Source organism: Hemibagrus wyckioides, linkage group LG03 (assembly GCF_019097595.1).
Source record: "Hemibagrus wyckioides isolate EC202008001 linkage group LG03, SWU_Hwy_1.0, whole genome shotgun sequence".
Lineage (NCBI taxonomy): Eukaryota > Metazoa > Chordata > Actinopteri > Siluriformes > Bagridae > Hemibagrus > Hemibagrus wyckioides.
This window is the reverse complement of record NC_080712.1, coordinates 16,299,442-16,320,407: the sequence shown is the minus strand read 5'-3', so window position 1 is coordinate 16,320,407 and position 20,966 is coordinate 16,299,442. Positions and strand designations below refer to the sequence as shown.

Below are 20,966 nucleotides of genomic sequence, written 5' to 3'. Positions count from 1 at the left end.
CACACTTCAAATATGTGGCAGATATTGCATACTAGATACTAGATATGGCAAGCACAAATCACCAAAACTTCATGAAGTTGGACAGCTTTTAGAAATGTAGTTATAAGGTGTACCAGCAAAGCTAACTAAAGAGCTTTTTTGTGAAGATTCTCTGAAAAACTAACTTACAAATACAGAAGAGGTTACATTAATGTGGCTATGTCTGACCCTGTATGCCCGTATAATAAGCCAGTACTAACCAGTACGAATATACAATCCCATAAACTTGGAGCTAACATAACAATAACAATCATAAATTCGTGCATAGTTTCAGATCAGAAACAATATAAAGCAATACTAATGAGACTGAACAGAACTAAATCATAAACATTCTCTATACATTATTGTATATATATGCTTACCCCTGGTGGCTGAGGCTGCAGGATGCGTTTTGCTTCTTCATCACTGAGTGGCAGTAAGAGCCAGACCGGGTGTGTGTGTGTTACTCTATCCAGCACACTCATGCGTCGGCGTAGAGAGTCATAGCCAGAGTCCCGGACCCCTGCTGCACCTGCGCAGACTGATGACTGCAGGAACAGACCACTCACCTCCCCCTCCAGACTACAGACAGAATAAAATTCATAGAAATGCCTGTCAATGGAAATATCCAGTTTTATTCAGAGCTAAACATCTTCCATGGTGAAATAATTTGGCCTGTCATATCTGATGTTCATAGGAGGGTCTGGAATGGTACTTCCTAATCCTGGCCTTGAAGCACTGCTGCATATTTTCATGTTTTCTCTACTCAGTTCTATCATTTGTTAAAAATAGATCTACAAAAGAGAGACATAAAAATGTGTAGTGCAGATGTGCTTGAATAGCATGACTGGAAACTGCTAGCTCAGACTAGCCTCATGAATCAGTCTTCTTGCTTGAGCATATCAAAGCTCTGTTGTTGTTTGTTGCCATCTGCCATAAGACAATGAGTCTATGCCATTAAATGTACAGAAAAACCCAGAGGACTTTGGGAATATTTTTGATTATAAATCTAGTCACAGAGTCATTAGATATGTTAGCATCTAAAACAGGCCAAAGGCATTCTGAGTTCATTCGCATTTCAATGTGTTTTTCTAACAAAATCTATATTAGAATGTATATTATGAGCTGCATTTTTTTTTACAAAGTAAAAATCTAAAGGTTTACTGCATTTGAAACATAAATAAGTCTTTTGTCACCAGCTATGCTTAGGAGAAAAGGGGAAATGCACCCCCTAGTGGACAAATTGCATTACAATAAAAACACAAAGGAAATAGCTTTTAAGCAGGCACCCCCCCCTACACACAAGCGCGCACACACACACACACACACACACATTTATCTTTATCTTTGTGAGTACCATCCATTGGCAGATACTCATACTACTCATACAAACTTTAACTTCAGAAATCAAAAGCTACCCTTTTTGGCTCTATTAGTTTTTGTTGTTGTTGTTGAATTTTTCATTTGAAAAAAAAGCAACATTACTCATGAACATATCCTTCTTGACTTGACATCCCCCACAAGCCCAAAACTCTCAGATAATCCTAAAACATTTCCCACATACACTCCTCAAAGCTACAACTCATTTAATAGTAATTACTTTTATTCTTGTCAAAACATGCCACTGTTAATTAACTGAGCTCTGTTGTTGGATTAAACATTTAAGAATAATTCCCACCATCCCATATCACCATGTGCCAACTTGCTACAAAACAAAAACAGATCTAAGTTAATAATAATAATAATAATAATAATACAGCCACAGCCTCTTCTCATCTATAAATATATATGAGAAGTCAAGGAAGAAAGAGCGTAAGAGAGCGAGACGAGAAGTGAAAGATCAGGAGAGAGCGAAAGAAAGAGAGTGAGAAAGTGAATTAAGAATGTTAAAGCGAGTGTACTCACCCTTGTAGGAGCTTTGTGTCTGGCTCTCTAGCTGTCTGAACCATCTCCTGCTTCAGCTCTGAGATCTCAGTGGAAAATGTGTCTATCAGCTACCGAGAGACACAAACAGAGCAGCGTTAAAGACCTGTAACATGCTCTCAAGCACTTGTGCGTGCATGAAACAGAATTATTTTTGCAGACTCAGACATGAGTCACTGCTCCTCTAAACCTCATCCAGAGCTACTTCTCCTTTATGCAATGAGTCCAGCTTCAAAGAAAACAGAACCTAAAGATGAATACCAAGACTACACTACAGATGACTGGAAGTCCGGAATATCTACGTCATATATACAAACATTCAGTACTATCGAAATAAGTCTCATTTACCAAATGAAATGGCACAGACTGAAAGTCAGTGGCCTGGTTTAATAATCATGCCTTGCATTGCCCAAAGGAGAAATGAAAGTTTGGTTTACTTAAGACTATCAAGAAGCTTTTATTGTCATTTCAACCATATACGTATAGCTGATGCTGTACAGTGAAATGAAACAACCTTTCTCCAGGTCCCTGGTGCTACATGAAACAACATAGAGCTACATAAACAACACAGAGCTAAGGACTAAAATTAAGTTGTGCTAGCCACATAAAGTGCAAGACAAAAAGACAATACAAAACAAAACAGTACAGGACAGGCACACAAAATACACAAAACAGTACTGACTAGTATACAATCTGTAGAATATGTTATACAGTACAATGTGCAAAACTAAGAGAACTGTAAACAAATGGTTTTTGTAAACATATACACTTGTGTAATAGCAGCAGTTGGTAGCAGTTTGAAATGTGTGCAAATATAATATAATATATAATATAATGTAAGTGTAGTTTAGTAAGTGTAGAATTATTTCTTTGAGCTCACCTACAAAGTACAAAGTGGGAAAAACATGGAAAGTGTGTGGTTTGTTAGCAACAGCCTAGCTATGTAACATTAGTAATTGTGAATTAAGGTTTTTTTTTTTTTTTTAAGGATATTCTTTAAACAGTGAACTTTCAGGTCAGCAGGGATATGAAATGATGTATTATTTCTTTTTTTTTTTTCTTATTTTATATATATATATATATATATATATATATATATATACATATAAGTATTTTTTGTTATATTCCTTCATATTTTATTTATTACCTGTGCTGGAAGCTGTACATTTCCCTTTGGGATGAATAAAGTATCTATCTATCTATCTATCTATCTATCTATCTATCTATCTATCTATCTATTATATATATATATATATGACATGCTCTGCTCACAAGAGGCCAAACACTGCATTTAACCAGAAACCTGTCTTTTTTTACCCTTTTTAGTGCATCCCTTTACTTTGCAGTGTGATTTTCAGCTGACAGAATCGCAGAAAAAACACTTTCTGCACAGACTGATCCATCTCCTCTATAGCAGCTGATCTAATCGATCTTTCTGAAGCCAATCATGGCAAGTTCTGGACATGAATTCAGGCCTACTGCAAAACTGTTTAAGGTTATGTTGTACTTCCTTATACTCACAACATAATAGAAAAGTTCTTTAATCAGTTAAGCACTTAACAAATAAAGATTTCACTGTGGATCAATTTAGATGACTGTTCATATTTTCAATTGCATTAGAATGACACTTCTGTTCTGTACCAACAGAGGGCAGCATTTCATCACTCTCTCTAGATCTAGGTCTGGCAGATTCAGAGTCCAGTCTATGATAACACTGGCTTACTTTTGAGCTCCCAAATATTTCAGAACTGGATATTTAAATAAATTAAACCTATGGAACACGAAAGCACTTTTTCCTTGTGTTTCAGTTTTTCTGAGCCAGCAAATTTCAATTAGGCTCTGTAGATATTTGTCTTACCCCAAAGACCTAGTCAGCAAACCACAATTACACCCCAGTCTCTTGTGTACTGAATGCAGCTTACAGCCAAAAAAAAAAACCCACACACCCTCTATACAGTCTTGTATAAATACTTTAACTACAAAAAAATAGTAGTCTTGACAAAATCTAAAAAAAATCCATATCTTACTGAAGAACTATTAAATGATCTTTTATTAAAATCAAATATCATTGAACAACAGACACATACACACTATATGGCAGAAACATGTCAGGGCCTGAATCTACACATCAGTTTTTTTCTGAGCGGTTTCTGGAAAAAAAACAGGTTTCCTCAAGACAAGGGGGTACTGGTAATATTAGGTAATCTATACATGTGAAAAATGGAAGCTGGGAATTAAAGAGGAAACTTTTAAGAGGACTTATAAAATCTTCATGACAGGTTTAACATTAAACACAGCACATTCCTCAGGGTCAACGTCAGTCAAAGAGAATAGTATCATTTACAAGTAATCTAATAAGCAGACTTTATATAATGAAAAAGACAGGACATGGGATGTGAAGAAGACTCCAAAACATTAAATGAAAAAAACATCCACGAGAAAGCTGCTAGTCCAGGATTTTAACAAAGATTAACTAGGAAAAAAAACTGTTTTTTTTCTGCCTGCTCTAAGGAGATTTAGAAGGAAAGTATGATGCCTGTGAGCCTGGCAACCTGGTGACTGGCACTACTGCCTTTTCAAAAGGTCAAAACACTCTTCTAAATGGCACTCAGTAACTTTCTCTATAATGAGCTCCATGATTTAGTCATGCACTGTGTGGGCATCCAAAATAGCAGACCAGACCCTAGGAAACTACATATTCCTGGACACGTTGTTAACTTTGAGCTGACACACGAGAAAGTCTAAACAGAAAAAACTAACCGCTGATGGTGGAAATCTCCATTAAAAAAAAAAGAAGAAGAAAAGAAAAATGTATAAAAACACCTGCTACTGAACACGCTAACTCTGTCTTTTGGTAAATAGCATTGGGAAACAAGAGGTAATAAAAGCTGTTGTTCATTCACATCCATAATCCTAACAAAAATCCACTATGATCAGAGAAAATCTTCATAAGTGCAGTCAGATGATTTATTCAAGACTTTGGCTGCAGCAAAACTCTTAACTGAAGCAAAGCCAGAGACTTAAGTCAGTGAGTAAAACTTCCTTCATCAAACAGTGATTACGTCACAGGCTTGGTTCAAAATAAAAAAAAAAGCATGAACTGAAGGCTTCAGTAAATGTGGCCTTGAAATATTCGACGAAGAATACACAGTCCTTACAGAGAATGCACATTTTGCCTCTTTTTAACCATATGCTAGAATTACTGAAAAGTACTGTACAAGTACTTGAGCTGGGTAAAATAGCATTCCAGAGGTTTACACCAAACTCTAAGTGTGCTGTGAGTAGTGTGTATTTCTGTCCAGCTCTAAAATCAGACAGCTGTGGAATGGAGTGCAATGGGCTATTCAAGACACATGGGAATGAAAGCAGAGTTTAAATCCACCTGGCTGTAGACAAGCATTTTAATATGTTATATTATTTCATTTTCTTAACACAATTTATTAATGGTCAGTTCTGAAGTGTATAAATATGTCAATGAAATAAGAGCCGACACAGCAGGCTCTGGAGTGTCTGGTTCTCAGAGTTCTCACTAGCTTTAGCCCTAGCGTGGAGGCAGAGCACCAATAGCAGACTAAACAGAATGCTTCACACCAGGCGGCACTTCCAACTACAAAGAGCATTGTTCTTTGTGGATTTTGTTTATTTAATTACCCGAAGAAGATGGCCAATTTAACTAAAGCATCCAAAAGCCTTTTGCTGGTTGAATGAAAAATGATGTAAAAATACACTTAGATACTGGTACCTTAAAGAAGCTGCCACTGCGGTCCATCTGGCATGGCTTCACCGATGCGTCTGCGGCCATGTTGGCGTTCTGCCTGATCTGCTGTGTGCTGCTGCCAGGGCTCTGTGGAGCATAAACACACCGTTTATCTGAGGAAATTCCAAGTCATTCCAAGAGGGCAGGTCAGAGATCTGAAGATCAGATGGAGCGCTGACAGAAGTTTGTGCTCTCTCTACTCTCATCCCCCTGAGAAAAAAATGACTTCAGTAGAATCATCTCCACTTTTATCTTTAATGTTTGCTGCATGGAATGTATGCTGAACTTCCCCAAACACACACAAAAACTCTTCTCTACACCTACAGTCTACCACTTCCTGTAAATAGTGCCTCAAAGACTGCTGTCTGTTGTGATGCATTGTTAGTCATCTGCCATGGGCAGTTTGTGTTCTGTGGACCAAAAAAAAAAAAAAAAAAGAAGCAATTTTATGCAGTGCTTTTTAATAAGCTAAAAATAGACAGAAGTCGAGAACGTAAGCCTGGGGGATGACTACAAGGAATAGGTTATACTATGTGAATAAACTGAGATGGTGAGGATGGACAAATGGAGAAGTGCTCAAAAGCAGTTTCTTCTAAAGATAGTGAAGTGAGACAGTGAGCAGCCTATGAATGTACAACTTTATTACACCAGTTGGCAACCTGGCATTAGGGCAGTACAGACATGACATCATGAAGCAAATATCCAAATTAAGGTTTATGCCGCTGTCTGAAACGACTTTTTCTGCTCTACTGTGATTTAAATCTATCAAGAATCTCTCTGGACATTTCTAGTCCAGCATCATTACCAATGACCCAGAAATAGAAGTCCAAGATTCTGCAACTCTTTTGAACAACCTAAATTCCAAATGCTAATTTTGTGGGCTTTGTTAATGATGAATGATCTTCGCTCACTCCCTGAATATGATTCTCTCTGGCTACAAATAAAGCCACTTCTGACCAACTTCCAGATGCCTAAAATACTGATACTCAGAAGACTTTGATCCAGCACAGCTGTGCACGACATATGCAAAACAACCTCCAGCACAAGTCACACTACCACTACAACTCTTACAACAGTGATTTCCAATATTATTGTCAACAAAAGGAACAGAACAGTCTTGTTTTTCTGTACTCCTCTAATCGGCATTTGTCTTTTTGTTGGGGTAGTACACTGTTATTGGAGTGGGGTGACTGGGGTTGTTTTGGTCCTCACATTGTATAATAAAGAGTCATGTTCACTTTGTAAAACTCAGATCACTTTCAAACTGTCAGTTTTAAACAACCCCAGGGTCTTCTTGACAAATCATTCGTACAATCTTCCAGGCCTTCTCCCTTGTTTCCTTTCCTCAAATGATCACATCTTTCCCTCTGAAATCCTTGGCAAGTTTTCTCTTCCACACTACAGTTAATTATCCAGCGTGAAGCTGCAGTCAGTCAAAGACATTCTGCACTGCCTGTTGTCTTATTCATTCTACAAAAGCCAGAAATAACAAAGGCTTGCTTTTCAATATTGTAGTACATGTCTCAGGAAATGACTGCAGCATGTAGGGGGGAAAGCTGCCTGTCCTGGCGACATTTACTAAAAAGCACTGACCCTCCGCTCTCAGACACACGCTGAGCATAATACGTTAATCTCTTCCTTATTACACAGGTCTGAACCTTTTTTGTAAAATATCAACACACATGCATATTTAAGTGAAAAAAAATCAACCCAGGAGAGAAAAGCCATTGTTTATTCTGGGTTGAATCCACTTGTTCTCTGACACACACACACACACACACATACACATACACACACACAGAAACCCCTCCCTCAGTGTTAGGTAAACAGGAAGGACTCTTAACTGCCAGGCAGAATAAACATGGGAAAAGTCATTACTTGGGTTATTAGGGACCAGAAACACACTGAGATTCAAGAAATCTTTCGGAGCACATCTTTCATCTGAACAGACACATAGGAATACAGAGAAACCCCTCTAAACGTCAGTGATTTCAGTTTTTAACTTATTTTTGAATGCCACATTCTACTTGCAAAAGTTTATAGTTACATTTAATGTCCATGACAAGTTCCTTTATGGCAATTATAAACTGTCACCCCCTCCCTACCCTCTCTTTCTCTCATCTTTCTTAAAGTTTATAAAACAAAACAAAAAAACAACCTTTTTATTCTACAGAGAAACCACATATTCAGAAAATTTACTGGCTGTTATAAAGTTTTAAAAACAACACAAAAAAAATTAATTAAATATCTTTATACAGAAAGCTTCACTAAATCAATGATTATGCATCTTTATTAAATTATTAGTTTTTATTTGGCTAATATTAGGCTAATGTATATATACATTAGTAGGCTACTACTGTATATATACATTAGTAGGCTAATGTTAATATAAGGCTCTGTGACGTGTTTGACCCTGTGAAATACATTAATGTAATAGAATGAATTACATTTATATAAAAATTTTATTCAGCACTATAGTTAGTACTGTACTGTAAAAGAAAAATTACTCACCACCATCTGACCAATCAGATCCAAGATTTCAACAGTGGTATAAGTAACATTATGCTAAGTAAAGGAACCTGCCAGCCACCCTGTGCCTGTAGGCCATGTTACTCTATGCAAACAATAGAATAAAGACTGCATGCCATCTGTACGTGTAAGAGTGTCTGAGTTTGTGTGTACGCCAAAGGAAGGCTCTGTTCAGAAACACAAAGACACATCTGAGCTTCAAATCACAGAGTAGCTCTGTCTTCAGAAACACACACACACACACACACACACAAACACACACACAAACACACGCGCCAGGTGCAGAGGCATCACTGAGGGCCATGGCAGTTTCCCTGGCAGCACCAGCGAGATTCTGAACGGAAATTGGGAAAGCAGACAATTAAAGGACATGTTATTAATCAACATTTCAAAAACAGAGAAACATTAGACCTTCCTAATCCCTCAAATATTATAAAAAGCACATTTTGGAGGGTGTGCCCTTGTGTGCATGTTTTAGCAGGAGCAGTTTTTCTGAAGAATGACACATCTGGGCCAAAAAAACACTCCGTTTTGAAAAGATCCCTGTTTGTCATTATTGTTATAACTCTTCTAAATGGGTAGCTGAGGGCTGGAAAGCAATTCAAAGCTGATTGGACTGGTATGCAATAAGCCAGAAAAAATATTTCCCACTGCTGGCACGCATGTTTGTGAGAGCAAGCAAAAATAAATAGGTGGGTTCTCCACTGTTTCTGAGGGTGATAGACGATCAGCTTCAAGTGAGCATACCAAGCAAAATAAAAAAATGTCATTATCAGTAAATCTGTCGTAAACCTGCCCTTAACAGCAATGACATAAGAATCAGATTTCCTGCTTTGAATAATAAGAAAACACCCACCTGATGAAATCAGAACTACAACTACAGTCTGTCTGGCTTTACTTCATTAGAAACAAAAATCAGCAAGAAAGTGCCTGATGGTAAGCCTTTGTGGGTTTTTTATTTATATATTTTTTCAAAATTAAACTGTCTTCAAATTTGGATCTGTGATGTACCAAGGATGCACACTCGAAAGGAAACCCTGGGCAATTCATGGAATTCATTTTCCTGGGGCTCAAAGAAATGCTTCAGTGAAATATTTGCACATGTGTGAAAGCCTAGAAAAACCCTGCATATATAGCAGAATTTTGACCATATACAATTATGAAAACTACAGGGTTTCCTGAAATGTTTTTCTTTTGCACATGTCACAATCACAATCAAATTATAGCATTTTATTATTTGATTACCCCAAAAAGTAAAAAGTAAAAAAAAAAATCAACTGCTACTGATCAACTGAATTAAATTTCATATGGAAGAATTAAAATAGCTAAATAATAAATACATCTATGACAACTGTCTTTATTCATAGCCTAAAGATGTTTTAATAGACACGGGTTTGTTAAACTGTCTCTTCATCTACTTGTGACAAGAGTGGACAAGATATATACAGTATCTCACAAAAGTGAGTACACCCCTCACATTTTTGTAAATATTTTATTATATCTGTTCATGTGATAACACTGAAGAAATGACACTCTAGTAGTGAGTGTACAGCCTGATTTCAGGTGACTTGTTAGTGTTACAAGGTCTCAGGTGTGAATGGGGAGCGGGTGTGTTAAATTTGGCGTTATCGCTCTCACACTCTCTCATACTGGTCACTGGAAGTTCAATATGGCACCTCATGGCAAAGAACTCTCTGAGGATCTGAAAAAAGGAATCGCTGCTCTACATAAAGATGGCCTAGGCTATAAGAAGATTGCCAAGACCCTGAAACTGAGCTGCAGTTGCAGGTTAAGGCAGTGCTGGAAAATAATGGTGGCCCCACAAAATATTGACACTTTGGGCCCAATTTGGACATTTCCACTTAGGGGTGTACTCACTTTTGCTGCCAACGGTTTAGACATTAATGGCTGTGTGTTGAGTTATTTTGAGGGGACAGCAAATTTACACTGTTATGCTGTATACTCACTACTTTACATTGTAGCAGAGTGTCATTTCTTCAGTGTTATAATAAAAGATATAATAAAATATTTACAAAAATGTGAAGGGTGTACTCACTTTTGGGAGATATTGTATATCAACAGTTTCAGATGTATTTGGTGTTCAGACTATGACAAGCTTTTAAATCACTTTTTTTTGCAAGATGCACAGAGAAGTATATTTTCTTTTCTTATTATTTTCCAGTAACAGCACATTTTGAAGCATTCTATTCCTCTTACACCACAGAAATGTCAACAGTTACAGTTTCTGTGTTATTAATGAATGACATTTCCTTCTTTTAACAATTATTTTATAGCAGTTATAAATAAGCACTTCCTTCCCAGATATTTTTATGTTACTGAGAACCACATCATGCTAAACTAGTTACTAAACTACATATCAGAATACTTTAACTTGACAGAAAAATATAGCTGCTCAACAAATCTCAGCCAGTTTGATAAGGAAACGTTCTGTTTCTGCGCAATGCTTCATCTAATCAAGTCAAGAGAAAAAAAAAAAGAAATTAAACTCTATCTTTATCTATAGCTTTAGGAAGTAGCGATATAATGGGTATACACCTTGTGTGGAGTTTTCTAGTCCCAATCATTTTTGAACTATCTTTTGTGCAAACGGCTTAAAAGAATAAACCTACTAAAACTGCTGTCACATTAACCCCATGAGTTCCTCTACATTCTGATATTTCACAATCCTCAGTATTCCCTAAACAAAACCATCTGTATACCATTAACCATTAAGCTACTCTAGTCCTGGAAACAAAGTCAGTTTTCCTAGGCCCGGGTGTTCTTGCTCTTCAAGGTTTAAGAAACATCCTCCCATCAAAGCTAATAACATCAGGGAGATAATACTCATAGGAAACCACTGCGGGCCTGGACAAGCACACATGTATAGTCTGAGAGATATACACAAAGCAGAAGTCACCAAAGAGAAACACCCACATATGTTCACAAACAATGAGACTGATAGAGTCCACACGGAGGAAGTTCATCCTTCTGTAAATACCCTGTATTCTTACTCTGGTCATGCCTTCCGGCAAATAATGTAGGTGTGGCATAGTGGAAAAGGAAATTCGTTGTTAGGCACAGATTTTGGCGTTCTCTCATTAGGATCCTACTGTGATATAGCCTGCTATCCAACAGTAGCACTATATAGTGATGAGATGTAGTTTGCAAAGACAGAAGAAGGTTGGCTTTCTGGAGTAGCTAAAAATGTGGTTCCATCAGTATCCCAAAAAGGAAGTGGCAGACATTGCGAGAAATGTAGCTAGCACAAACTGCAGCTAGCCCACAAAGTATATATGTGAAACCTGGAAGTTCCTACATAATGTACAATACTGTGGGTTTCACTTTCCGATCCCTGTGTGTAAAAAAAGGAAATTATGTTAACAGACAAACAAAAAGAATACAAAAGCCACAACCACATTCTAAAGAACACTTAAGGTTAGGGAGCATCAGATAAATTTGCATAGGTGGAATTAGATACAAAACACATACCCTCATTCACCATGTGATATATATCTATGGTGTATTATGGTAACACCAAGCACTTTCACATGTACTGGCAGAGTGCGAATGGGAATGAGTGAGTGGGTGTATAGCAAAGGCAAACACTCCACAGGATGTGGGCAGCTACACACATCCACCATTTCCCAGACACAGCTTCAGCAGTTCACAACCAAGTCAGGAAACAGTCCAGTGTATTGCTGTAATTATACAGTAACCTATAACACATTACTAACAACCAGCTACCATGTTTATTTCAATAATTCCTCAAGGATGGTTTATTCCATCTCTTTCTCCCTGAGCTTTCGTTTCTTCACACACCTGTTAACTGGTCAGTGACGATTTTATGGTCATAGCATTTGCCTAGCTAACATGTCAGGTGATCACTGGTTCAAATTCCAACAAGGCCACAGCCATCTTTGGCTGGAAAAGAACAAAAATCATAGCAACACAACAACTAATCATGGGCATCTGCATGCTAATGTATGTGGAAGAGGGTAGATAGCGCTCTGAGATTTCTCTGAGTGTGTTACATTATATTGAGTTGTTTCATGAGCAACATGTCTCAGAGGAAGCAAGTGTTAGCCTTCACCCATCCCAGTCTGTAGCAGTCATATAGTAAGTCAGAGCTGCTGGTGCTCAGGAATTGTCACAATAAAAAACAAAATGAACACACCAGGGTTCGTACATTTCTGAGTGTGCTGTTTAGTTCTTTCTCCTTCTACTGGTCAAATCATTTTGAAACTCCTACAGGCACTTTGCTTGTATAGCTGGCGTGACTTTTGTCTGAAACATCCACTTTATTTGGAACTTTGTGTACAAAACTGTAACTATTTACTAATTCTTTGTTCATTACTGAAGTACACTGCGGTTGCTTACTGGAATCTTGTGTGTTGTGGGTGTGTATGCATGGGTCAAACAGAATTACTGCAATTGGACTATGTTCCTGGATCAATGATCCGGCATGGTCTGATCTGATGGACAGATCTGTGTCAAGTCACTACAAACAATCGGAACATGAATTGTAAAAACTTTCACTCCACTTTAAAGCCTTCTTCAAAGTGCTGCACACAGCACACAGCCGGGGCTCTAAGCCCCGGTATCATGCATGCTCATCTCCAGGTGTTGGCTATTCAGAAAATGGATAGAGCTGTCTTTTAGACATTTGCTGTACTGTATTTACTGATTTCTGCCCCCAGTACCGTAAACATGTTCACACAAGTTGAGAGCTACAGCAAGTAAAGCAAAACCTTTTGTAGCAACAGGAAATCTTCTTCCTGAACCGTTGACATTGCTACCACAAATGCTGAACAAATACAAATTGTTATGCAATCTAGGACTGTATGTTTTCTTTCCCTCTATATTTCTAAAATATGTGACATTATTCACATTCTAGAGTCCAACAATAATAATTTTACATTTTTACACCCCAAAATAACCCAAATCTACTACTTTCCTAGAAATTGAACAAGGTGTCAGTTTGAGATAGGCTGTCTATTTTACATTAAATCTAATTTCTTTTAAATACCAATGGCCAGTGGTACTTGTTTAGGGTTGGCATTTGTTGTGTTTGGTAAAAGATCTGAAAGTAAAACAAAGAAAAATAAAGAATAATGTCTGAATAATTTTGGGTCATACGCAGTTTGGCTTAAATGGAAAAATTAAATGAAGTGAATTACGGTGTCCCTGCCTCCTTGCATCTAACCTTGCTTATGCCTGACTAATTTTATTAAGGCACCAAACTCTACTTCCTTACAAATATAAATACATATAATATATTGTAAAGAAACCTAAACATTAAACATGACTGAATGTGCTATTGTTGCCTCTATTGTAACCAATAAAAAAGTCAAACCAATTACTCCTCACATCTATTGCAGTCACTAAAAATAATCATTCTTAGTACATAGTAGCCATCTAATTCTGGCCATTTCCCCTGCAAAGTGTCTCTTTCCCCGGCTTCGCACTATGAGACAGAAGCAGATGAACAGAGATCTTTGTACTACGAGAAATATGCTTTCAAGACCAACGTTAAGGGAAGGACAGTGCAGACTGTAATCTAAAAATAAATGAATAAGTAAAACAAAGACAGTGAAATGCTATTCATGTTTCATTTCTTTCAGTTTAAAATTTCCTGATTTTTATGCAGTGTAATCTGTCAGTTGTGATCATGTAGTTACAGTAGAAGCAACATGAAGAAACCTACAGCTGACACTGAAACTGAGTCAACAATGAGAAACAAAGAAAAACTTTAGACTGGTTTAATAATAACGAGTGCATTAATACCACGCCTTACATGCCAAGAGCACTGCTGTCTTTTCTATTGACTGAAGCACTGTATCATACTACTACACAACTGCAGAAGAAAATGAAATTTTTCTATAGCCAGCCAAAGACGTTTAAAAATGAAGTGGTCTCTAAATACACAATGACAACTGACCAAACAATTCTCAGTGTGTGTGTTTGTGGCTTATTACCCAAATGTGGAATTTCAGAGTTTATTACATGTTATGAGACAACCTGCATGGCAACTGGCCAGGACTCTTACTCAGGCAACCCTAGAAATTGTTTCTCAAGAAATCTCAAGATCTCTGTTTCTCATAATTACTAATAAAACAAATAGAAAAGGAATGCAGGATTATCATTACCCACACAGCTCAATTGACATAGAACAGAACATGAATGCTGGTATCGTTCATTGCAGTATACTTAATGATAGACCCATTTCAGTGGCCTGGATTAAACATTTCACATGCTGTAATCACTTTAAGCCAACCTGTCATACTTGTTTCAGCAGACTCTAAATTTAAGTCTGACTAATATCCATAACATCCCATAGGAATGTAAAAAATTATGACATTTTCAGTTCCTCAAAACTGAATACTTGCACTGTTGTCAACCACCTGCATTAAATATTAAATAGTATGGGGGGAATACACTGTTATATATATATAAAAAAAAAAAAAATAAATAAATAAAATAATAATAATAATAATAATAATAAGAAGAAGAAGAAGCATAATAATAATAATAATAATAATAATAATCTATATTTTTTATATAATTGTTGATTCATTTTGCTTGATGCCTCAATCCAAATGTCTAATACTTTTGTAATACACACTTAATAAGCAGGCTATAAAACAGCTAATAAGGCTGATGTAATAAAGGGTATTAACTGTACCAGTCTCTGTTGTTGAAACGGTAACCTCAGGCATGCATCTTATGTACCTTTAATAATCTCTGGTATTAGTATGTCATTAGAAAGGTACGTACTGTATAACGAAAAAACAAAACCCTATGATTTAAAAGGACACTACGGTCTCTTGCAGTGACAAAACAATGATAGAGTTTTTTAAGCAGCACATTTTTAAAGAAAGTGTGCAGACCGACGAACAGAGAGAATAATCTGAAAACCAAACCCTGAATGTTATTCTTTCGAACCTGTGTTGATTTAAACTCCACCCAGCCTCTCTGTTTTTCATCAGATTTATAAAAGCAGTGAGCAGATCAGTGAGGCAGGATTTTCCTCTAATTCATGAAATATTTGTATCCAGATAAGACAACTAAGCAAACATTAAACAAACAACACACTAACGTGAGATGCTCGGCTAGGCTGTTTACAAATAACAACCTGGGGTTTAATAAGTAAAAGTGGAAGGATTTAATCACAAGAGTGTGTACAGTTACACAACCTTACAGCTCTGTTCACACTGCTTCTTTGTGTTACCAATTGGCCAAATTAGTAGGGACTGGTGGGGTTTTGGGGGCAGCTTAAGTGCAACAACAGGTGCTGGTTCAGCATTTAAATAGACTAAATATACATTTTGGTAAATTAGTGCAATAAACAGCTGTAAACTAAGATCATCGAATGAAAGTGATAGTACTACGTTCTGTTATACAACTAATGTTGTCTTGTCGAACACAGCCCACTACATAGCCATTCTTAACCCAGGCTTGTTTTAGTGTGTCCAACTGCGAAACACTTTTTTTTGTTCTTCCAAAGCTTTCAGAAATCACTGGACAGAAACGCACTTTTGCACATATAAAAGGCTGAATGCTCACCTCAGTGATGTTCGGACACAAAGCACGAGAGGTCCGGATTCCGCCGAGACAACTACACGCCGTTCACAGCGCAGTTTTTCAGCGCAAACACATAGTTTTCTGTCACGCTCCGAGTTTCTCCCATAACTAAAGACTAGGAGGAGTTCCTCTTCTAGTCTACAGGAAAGAGCTCTTCCACAATGCGTGTGTTTTCGGCTGGACAGAGCATGCGACCTCTCCCGGCAAAACAATCTCAGGAGAACAAAAGTAAACCCGCGTCGGGTTTCACGGTCACGTGGTTTCTTGCCGGAATGTCTTGGACGGGAATGTGGTCTTTTGTTTGGCTTTTGCTAGACAAATGCTTTTAAAAAGCACACTGGAGTTCACATCGACGACCTATTGAACCGATCACTGAAAGCTAAAGCAAATCTTTTACTAATAGAAAAGCAACTCCTATAGATAGGCAAACCTTTTCAAACTTTTTGCACCCGATCCCTTTAACTTATAAGCACTTCCATACACCATCTCAACTGATTCGGTTCAATTCAATTCAATTCAATTCAGTTCAGTTCAATTCAGGTCAATTCAGTTCAGTTTAGTTCAGTTCAATTCAGTTCAAACACTTTATTTATCCCCAAGGGGTAATTTAAAGGCACGCAGAGCAGCTAAAAAAAAAAAAAAGATCAGGGTAAATACAAAATAAACAAAATAACATAGAATACAATGAAATAATACAATTGTTGTATGATGATCAATAAACTAAGTCCGTTAGTGCAAAAAGCTTTGCGTACACATCTGTATAAAATATCTGTAAAAGTAAACATCTGTATAAAATATAAAATATCTGTAGGTAAACATAAGCTGTCTAAACTGTGAAAACAGGTATTGCCGAAACAAAAGGGGGAAAATGCTGAAGAAGGTGAAATAGACTGATGCACTTATTAATACATTCAACCTAAAGTGAGAATATTCTTGTGCAGTATGTAAACACTGGTATGTAGAGGCAACATTAGAGATATTGTCACGGCAGAGTCCAGTGATTTCATTCATTAAAAAAAAAAAAGAAGCACTGAATCTGTTTAGGTTAAATGACCATAAAATGACCATCATTAAGTCATTTTAAAGATAATAACTTTGATAATGGGAGGGTGTGATTGCTGCTACTGAAAACAAACAGAAAAATAAATAAACATACAGACAAACAGATTAATTGATGACATAAATACATAATTCACATATCCTCTGATGATGCTTTTCACAGACTTTGAGAACCAGTGTCTTGTGTGACAAGTAATTTAATAGCTATTTGTTCACACCCTTATGAGACATATGGCATAAAATAATAGTTTCAGAACCCACTGTGGTCCACTATATGTCACATAGAAAGCCATTTCAGCCACCAGCCACCAATTTTGTGAATATATTCTCTATATTTTTCCCATGACACCCAAAGAAATGGCCTCAGGGGGGTGGTATTTGTTATAGAATAAATCATTTATTATTCCTAAATTCATTCAAATAAACCAAGAATAAATATTGACAATATAAAGAGAATTGCAACAGTATTTAAGACTAGGAGAAGTGATATCTATTCAATGATATTTAAGACTAGGAAAGTGATATGCCTATTAATATCATATCAAATGATTAATATAATTAACAGCACAAGTTTCAGTTATGTGAGGGAAAAGTTCAGAAATCAACTTCCCATTGACTCCAGTTGTAACGATTGTCGGAGACAGGAGTGTTTGAATCCATGTGCAGATCTTTATTTAAACTCACACAGGCAGGAATCATAGACCGTATAGACGAAGCCAAGTGCAAAAGCCGGAAAACAAAACACTAGAAAAATCAAACCCGAAACACAAAACCAAAACTCGAAGTCGAAGACGAAGGCAAGGATCATACACAAGAAACAATCTGAGAGCAGAACTATGGCAAGGCTTAGTATGTCAAGAAGGAACGATACTTCACAATGAACAAAGGGAGCATGCTGCTTAAATGCTAGAACAAACCAGGAAGTGAGTACGAGAGTGCTAATACTCGGGCGAGGGCTCCCTCTGGTGTTCTGGATCTGGATGTGATTTTACAGAACCCCCCCCCTCTAGGAACACCTCCAGGTGTTCGACGACGTGGACATCCCCGAGGCCGAGGTGCAGGTCTGTTGGGGAAGGCACGGTGAAACTCCTCCGTGAGTGGCGGGTCCAGAATATCTGCAGCGTTTACCCAGCAGCGTTCCTCTGGGCCATACCCCTCCCAGTCCACTAAGTATTGAAGACGGCCTCCTAGACGACGGGAGTTAAGGATGGCATGTACCCGATAAGCGAGGGAACCGTCAACGTCTAGGGGTGGAGGTGGTTCACTGGAGGCGGGGTTGGTTGTCTGTGGTTCGTGAAAAGGCTTAAGAAGAGACACATGGAAGGTAGGGGAAATACGATATGCCCTGGGTAATTCTAGACGATAAGAGACTGGGTTAACCTGGCGAACGATCTGGAATGGTCCGATGAACTTTGGGCTGAGCTTACGGCAAGGGAGACGCAATTTTAGATTCCGTGTGGAGAGCCAGACCTTTTGGCCCACCCGGTAGGCAGGGTGGGGGCGCCGATGGCGATTTGCTTGGACCTCCTGCCTGCGGACTGCCCTTTGAAGGCGTACATGGGCTCGCTCCCAAACCTCCTGACTCCGCCTGGACCAATCATCTACTGCAGGGACGTCCGAGCGTTCCCCTGACCATGGAAACAATGGTGGTTGGTAGCTGAGGACACACTGAAATGGGGTGAGGCCTATGGAAGAGTGGGTTAGAGAATTCTGTGCATATTCTGCCCAGGGAAGGAACTCACTCCAGCGATGCTGTTCTCTACTGCAGTATGCCCTCAGGAATCTTCCCAACTCTTGGTTCAGGCGTTCAGCTTGGCCATTAGATTGGGGATGGTATCCAGAACTTAGACTGACGTTGATCCCCAACTGTTTACAGAATTCCTTCCAAACCCGTGACGTAAACTGTGGCCCCTCTGAGACGACGTCTTCTGGAAGGCCATAATTACGAAACACATTGTGAAACAAGGCTTGGGCGGTTTCCATGGCTGTCGGTAATCCTTTCATGGGAATAAGCTTACAGGCCTTGGAGAACCGATCAATAACCACCATTACAGTGGTGAACCCCTGAGACTCGGGTAGATCTGTGAGAAAGTCTGTGGAAATGTGAGACCATGGTCGTCATGGAGTAGGCAGTGGTTCCAATAATCCAGCTGGAAGTAGATGGCTTGTACGAGATTGGGCACACATGGGACAGGATTTGACATATTTTTCCACGTCGGTTTTAAGTGATGGCCACCAAAATCTATGACGTAGGAGTTGGGTGGTACACTGAATGCCGGGGTGACCCGAGCTTGGGCTTTCGTGGGTCCACTGCATAACTCGTTGACGCATGGAGATAGGTATATATAACTTGGAAGGTGGACAGGTTGGCTGAGGGGGTTCAGTGGTGTGGGCCCGCTCGATCTCCTCCACAATGCTCTGGGGCTATGAGAACAGACCGAGAACAGACCGAGGGAGAATGGGTTCAGGGGGAGTTGGTGGCTCGAGAGTTTCATGGATTCTGGACAGGGCATCTGCTTTCCCATTCTTGGAACCTGGTCAATAGGTGACTGAGAATTTGAACCTGGTGAAGAAGAGGGCCCACCTGGCTTGGCGAGGATTCATTCGTTTGGCCTCACGTAGGTATTCCAGATTTCTGTGGTCTGTTAGGACTAGGAAAGGTTGGTGGGAGCCTTCAAGCCAATGCCTCCATTCCTCAAGAGCAGCCTTCATGGATAGAAGCTCCCGATTTCCCACATCATAGTTCATCTCGGCTGCCGTGAGCTTGCGCGAAAAGAAAGCACAGGGATGCAACTTCCCAGAATCCGGTTGGCGTTGTGAAAGTACTGCCCCAATTCCGCTGTTGGAAGCATCCACCTCTACTACAAAGGGCAGACTGGGGTCAGGATGACGTAATATAGGTGCTAATATAGGTGAAACTTAGTTTTAGCTTCTTAAAAGCTGCCCGGGCTTGGTCAGTCCATGACAATTTTTTGGGTTTTTTGGGTATTCTGAGTAGTGAGGTGAGTGGTCCAGCTATGGTGCTGTAGTGACGGATGAAGCGACTGTAAAAGTTGGCGAAGCCCAGAAAGCGTTGAAGTTCTTTGATCGTAGTGGGTTGGGGCCAGGCTGTGACTGTAGATACCTTGGATTGGTCCATCTCTACCCCCTCCGGTGAGAGCACGTAGCCTAGGAAGGACATGGAGGGGTGGTGGAATTCACACTTTTCGAGCTTGACATAGAGGTGATGCTCAGCAAGTCGCTTGAGGACTGCCCGCACATGTTTAACGTGTTCCTCATGGTTGGGGGAGTAAATCAGTATATCATCTATGTATGCTATGACGTGCTTGTTGAGCATGTCTCTAAATACCTCGTTGATGAGAGACTGGAAGACAGCAGGGGCGTTAGTAAGTCCATAAGGCATGACTAGGTATTCATAATGTCCTTGTGTTGTATGGAATGCAGTTTTCCATTCGTCACCCTCTCTTATCCTGACGAGGTTATAAGCGCTGCGGAGATCCAGCTTGGTGAATATTTTAGCCCCTTGTAACTGTTCAAGCGCTGCGGGGACTAGTGGAAGAGGATAGGGATAAGGAATGGTTATGGCATTCAAACCTCTATAATCAATGCAGCGTCGTAGGCCTCCGTCCTTCTTTTCCATGAAGAAGAACCCTGCCGCAGCCGGAGATGTAGATGGTCGGATATACCCTGCAGCAAGGGTTTCTTCGATATACTCCTCCATAGCTCTTTTTTCTGGAAGAGAGAGAGGATAAACACGATTTTTGGGAGGCATGGAATTCAGGAGGAGGTCAATAGCACAATCCCAGGACCGGTGTGGAGGTAGTTTGGTTGCTTTTTCTTTACTGAAAACATCCCAGAGGTCACGGTATTCATTGGGGAGTGTGACTGAGGACGAGGACTCAGGGCTTTCGACAGAAGTAGAGAGGCATGGGCGTGGCGTGGGATCAGTGAAGCAGTTTGCCAGGCAGGCTCTGGACCAGTTCTTGAGTTCTCCCTCCCTCCATGAAATGTGCGGATCGTGAAGCTGTAGCCACGGGAGGCCCAGGACGATGGGATTGGAGGGGGAGGAAAAAAAAAAAAAATGATAGTCTCTTGTGGT

General features: G+C 39.1%; 1 protein-coding gene across 1 annotated transcript in view; it reads right to left on the bottom strand.

The window, feature by feature from the left end:
• The window catches only part of rin2a (Ras and Rab interactor 2a), a 29,534-nt gene extending 13,523 nt beyond the window's left edge, over positions 1–16,011 (bottom strand). The window contains exons 1-4 of the mRNA XM_058385649.1: positions 15,791–16,011; positions 5,684–5,785; positions 1,924–2,012; positions 402–600 (exon numbers count right to left, since the gene is read on the bottom strand). Coding sequence (XP_058241632.1) covers positions 402–600; positions 1,924–2,012; positions 5,684–5,743 — 348 coding nt within the window. The 5' untranslated portion in view covers positions 5,744–5,785; positions 15,791–16,011. The remainder of the gene's footprint in view (positions 1–401; positions 601–1,923; positions 2,013–5,683; positions 5,786–15,790) is intronic.
• Positions 16,012–20,966: the final 4,955 nt, after the last annotated feature.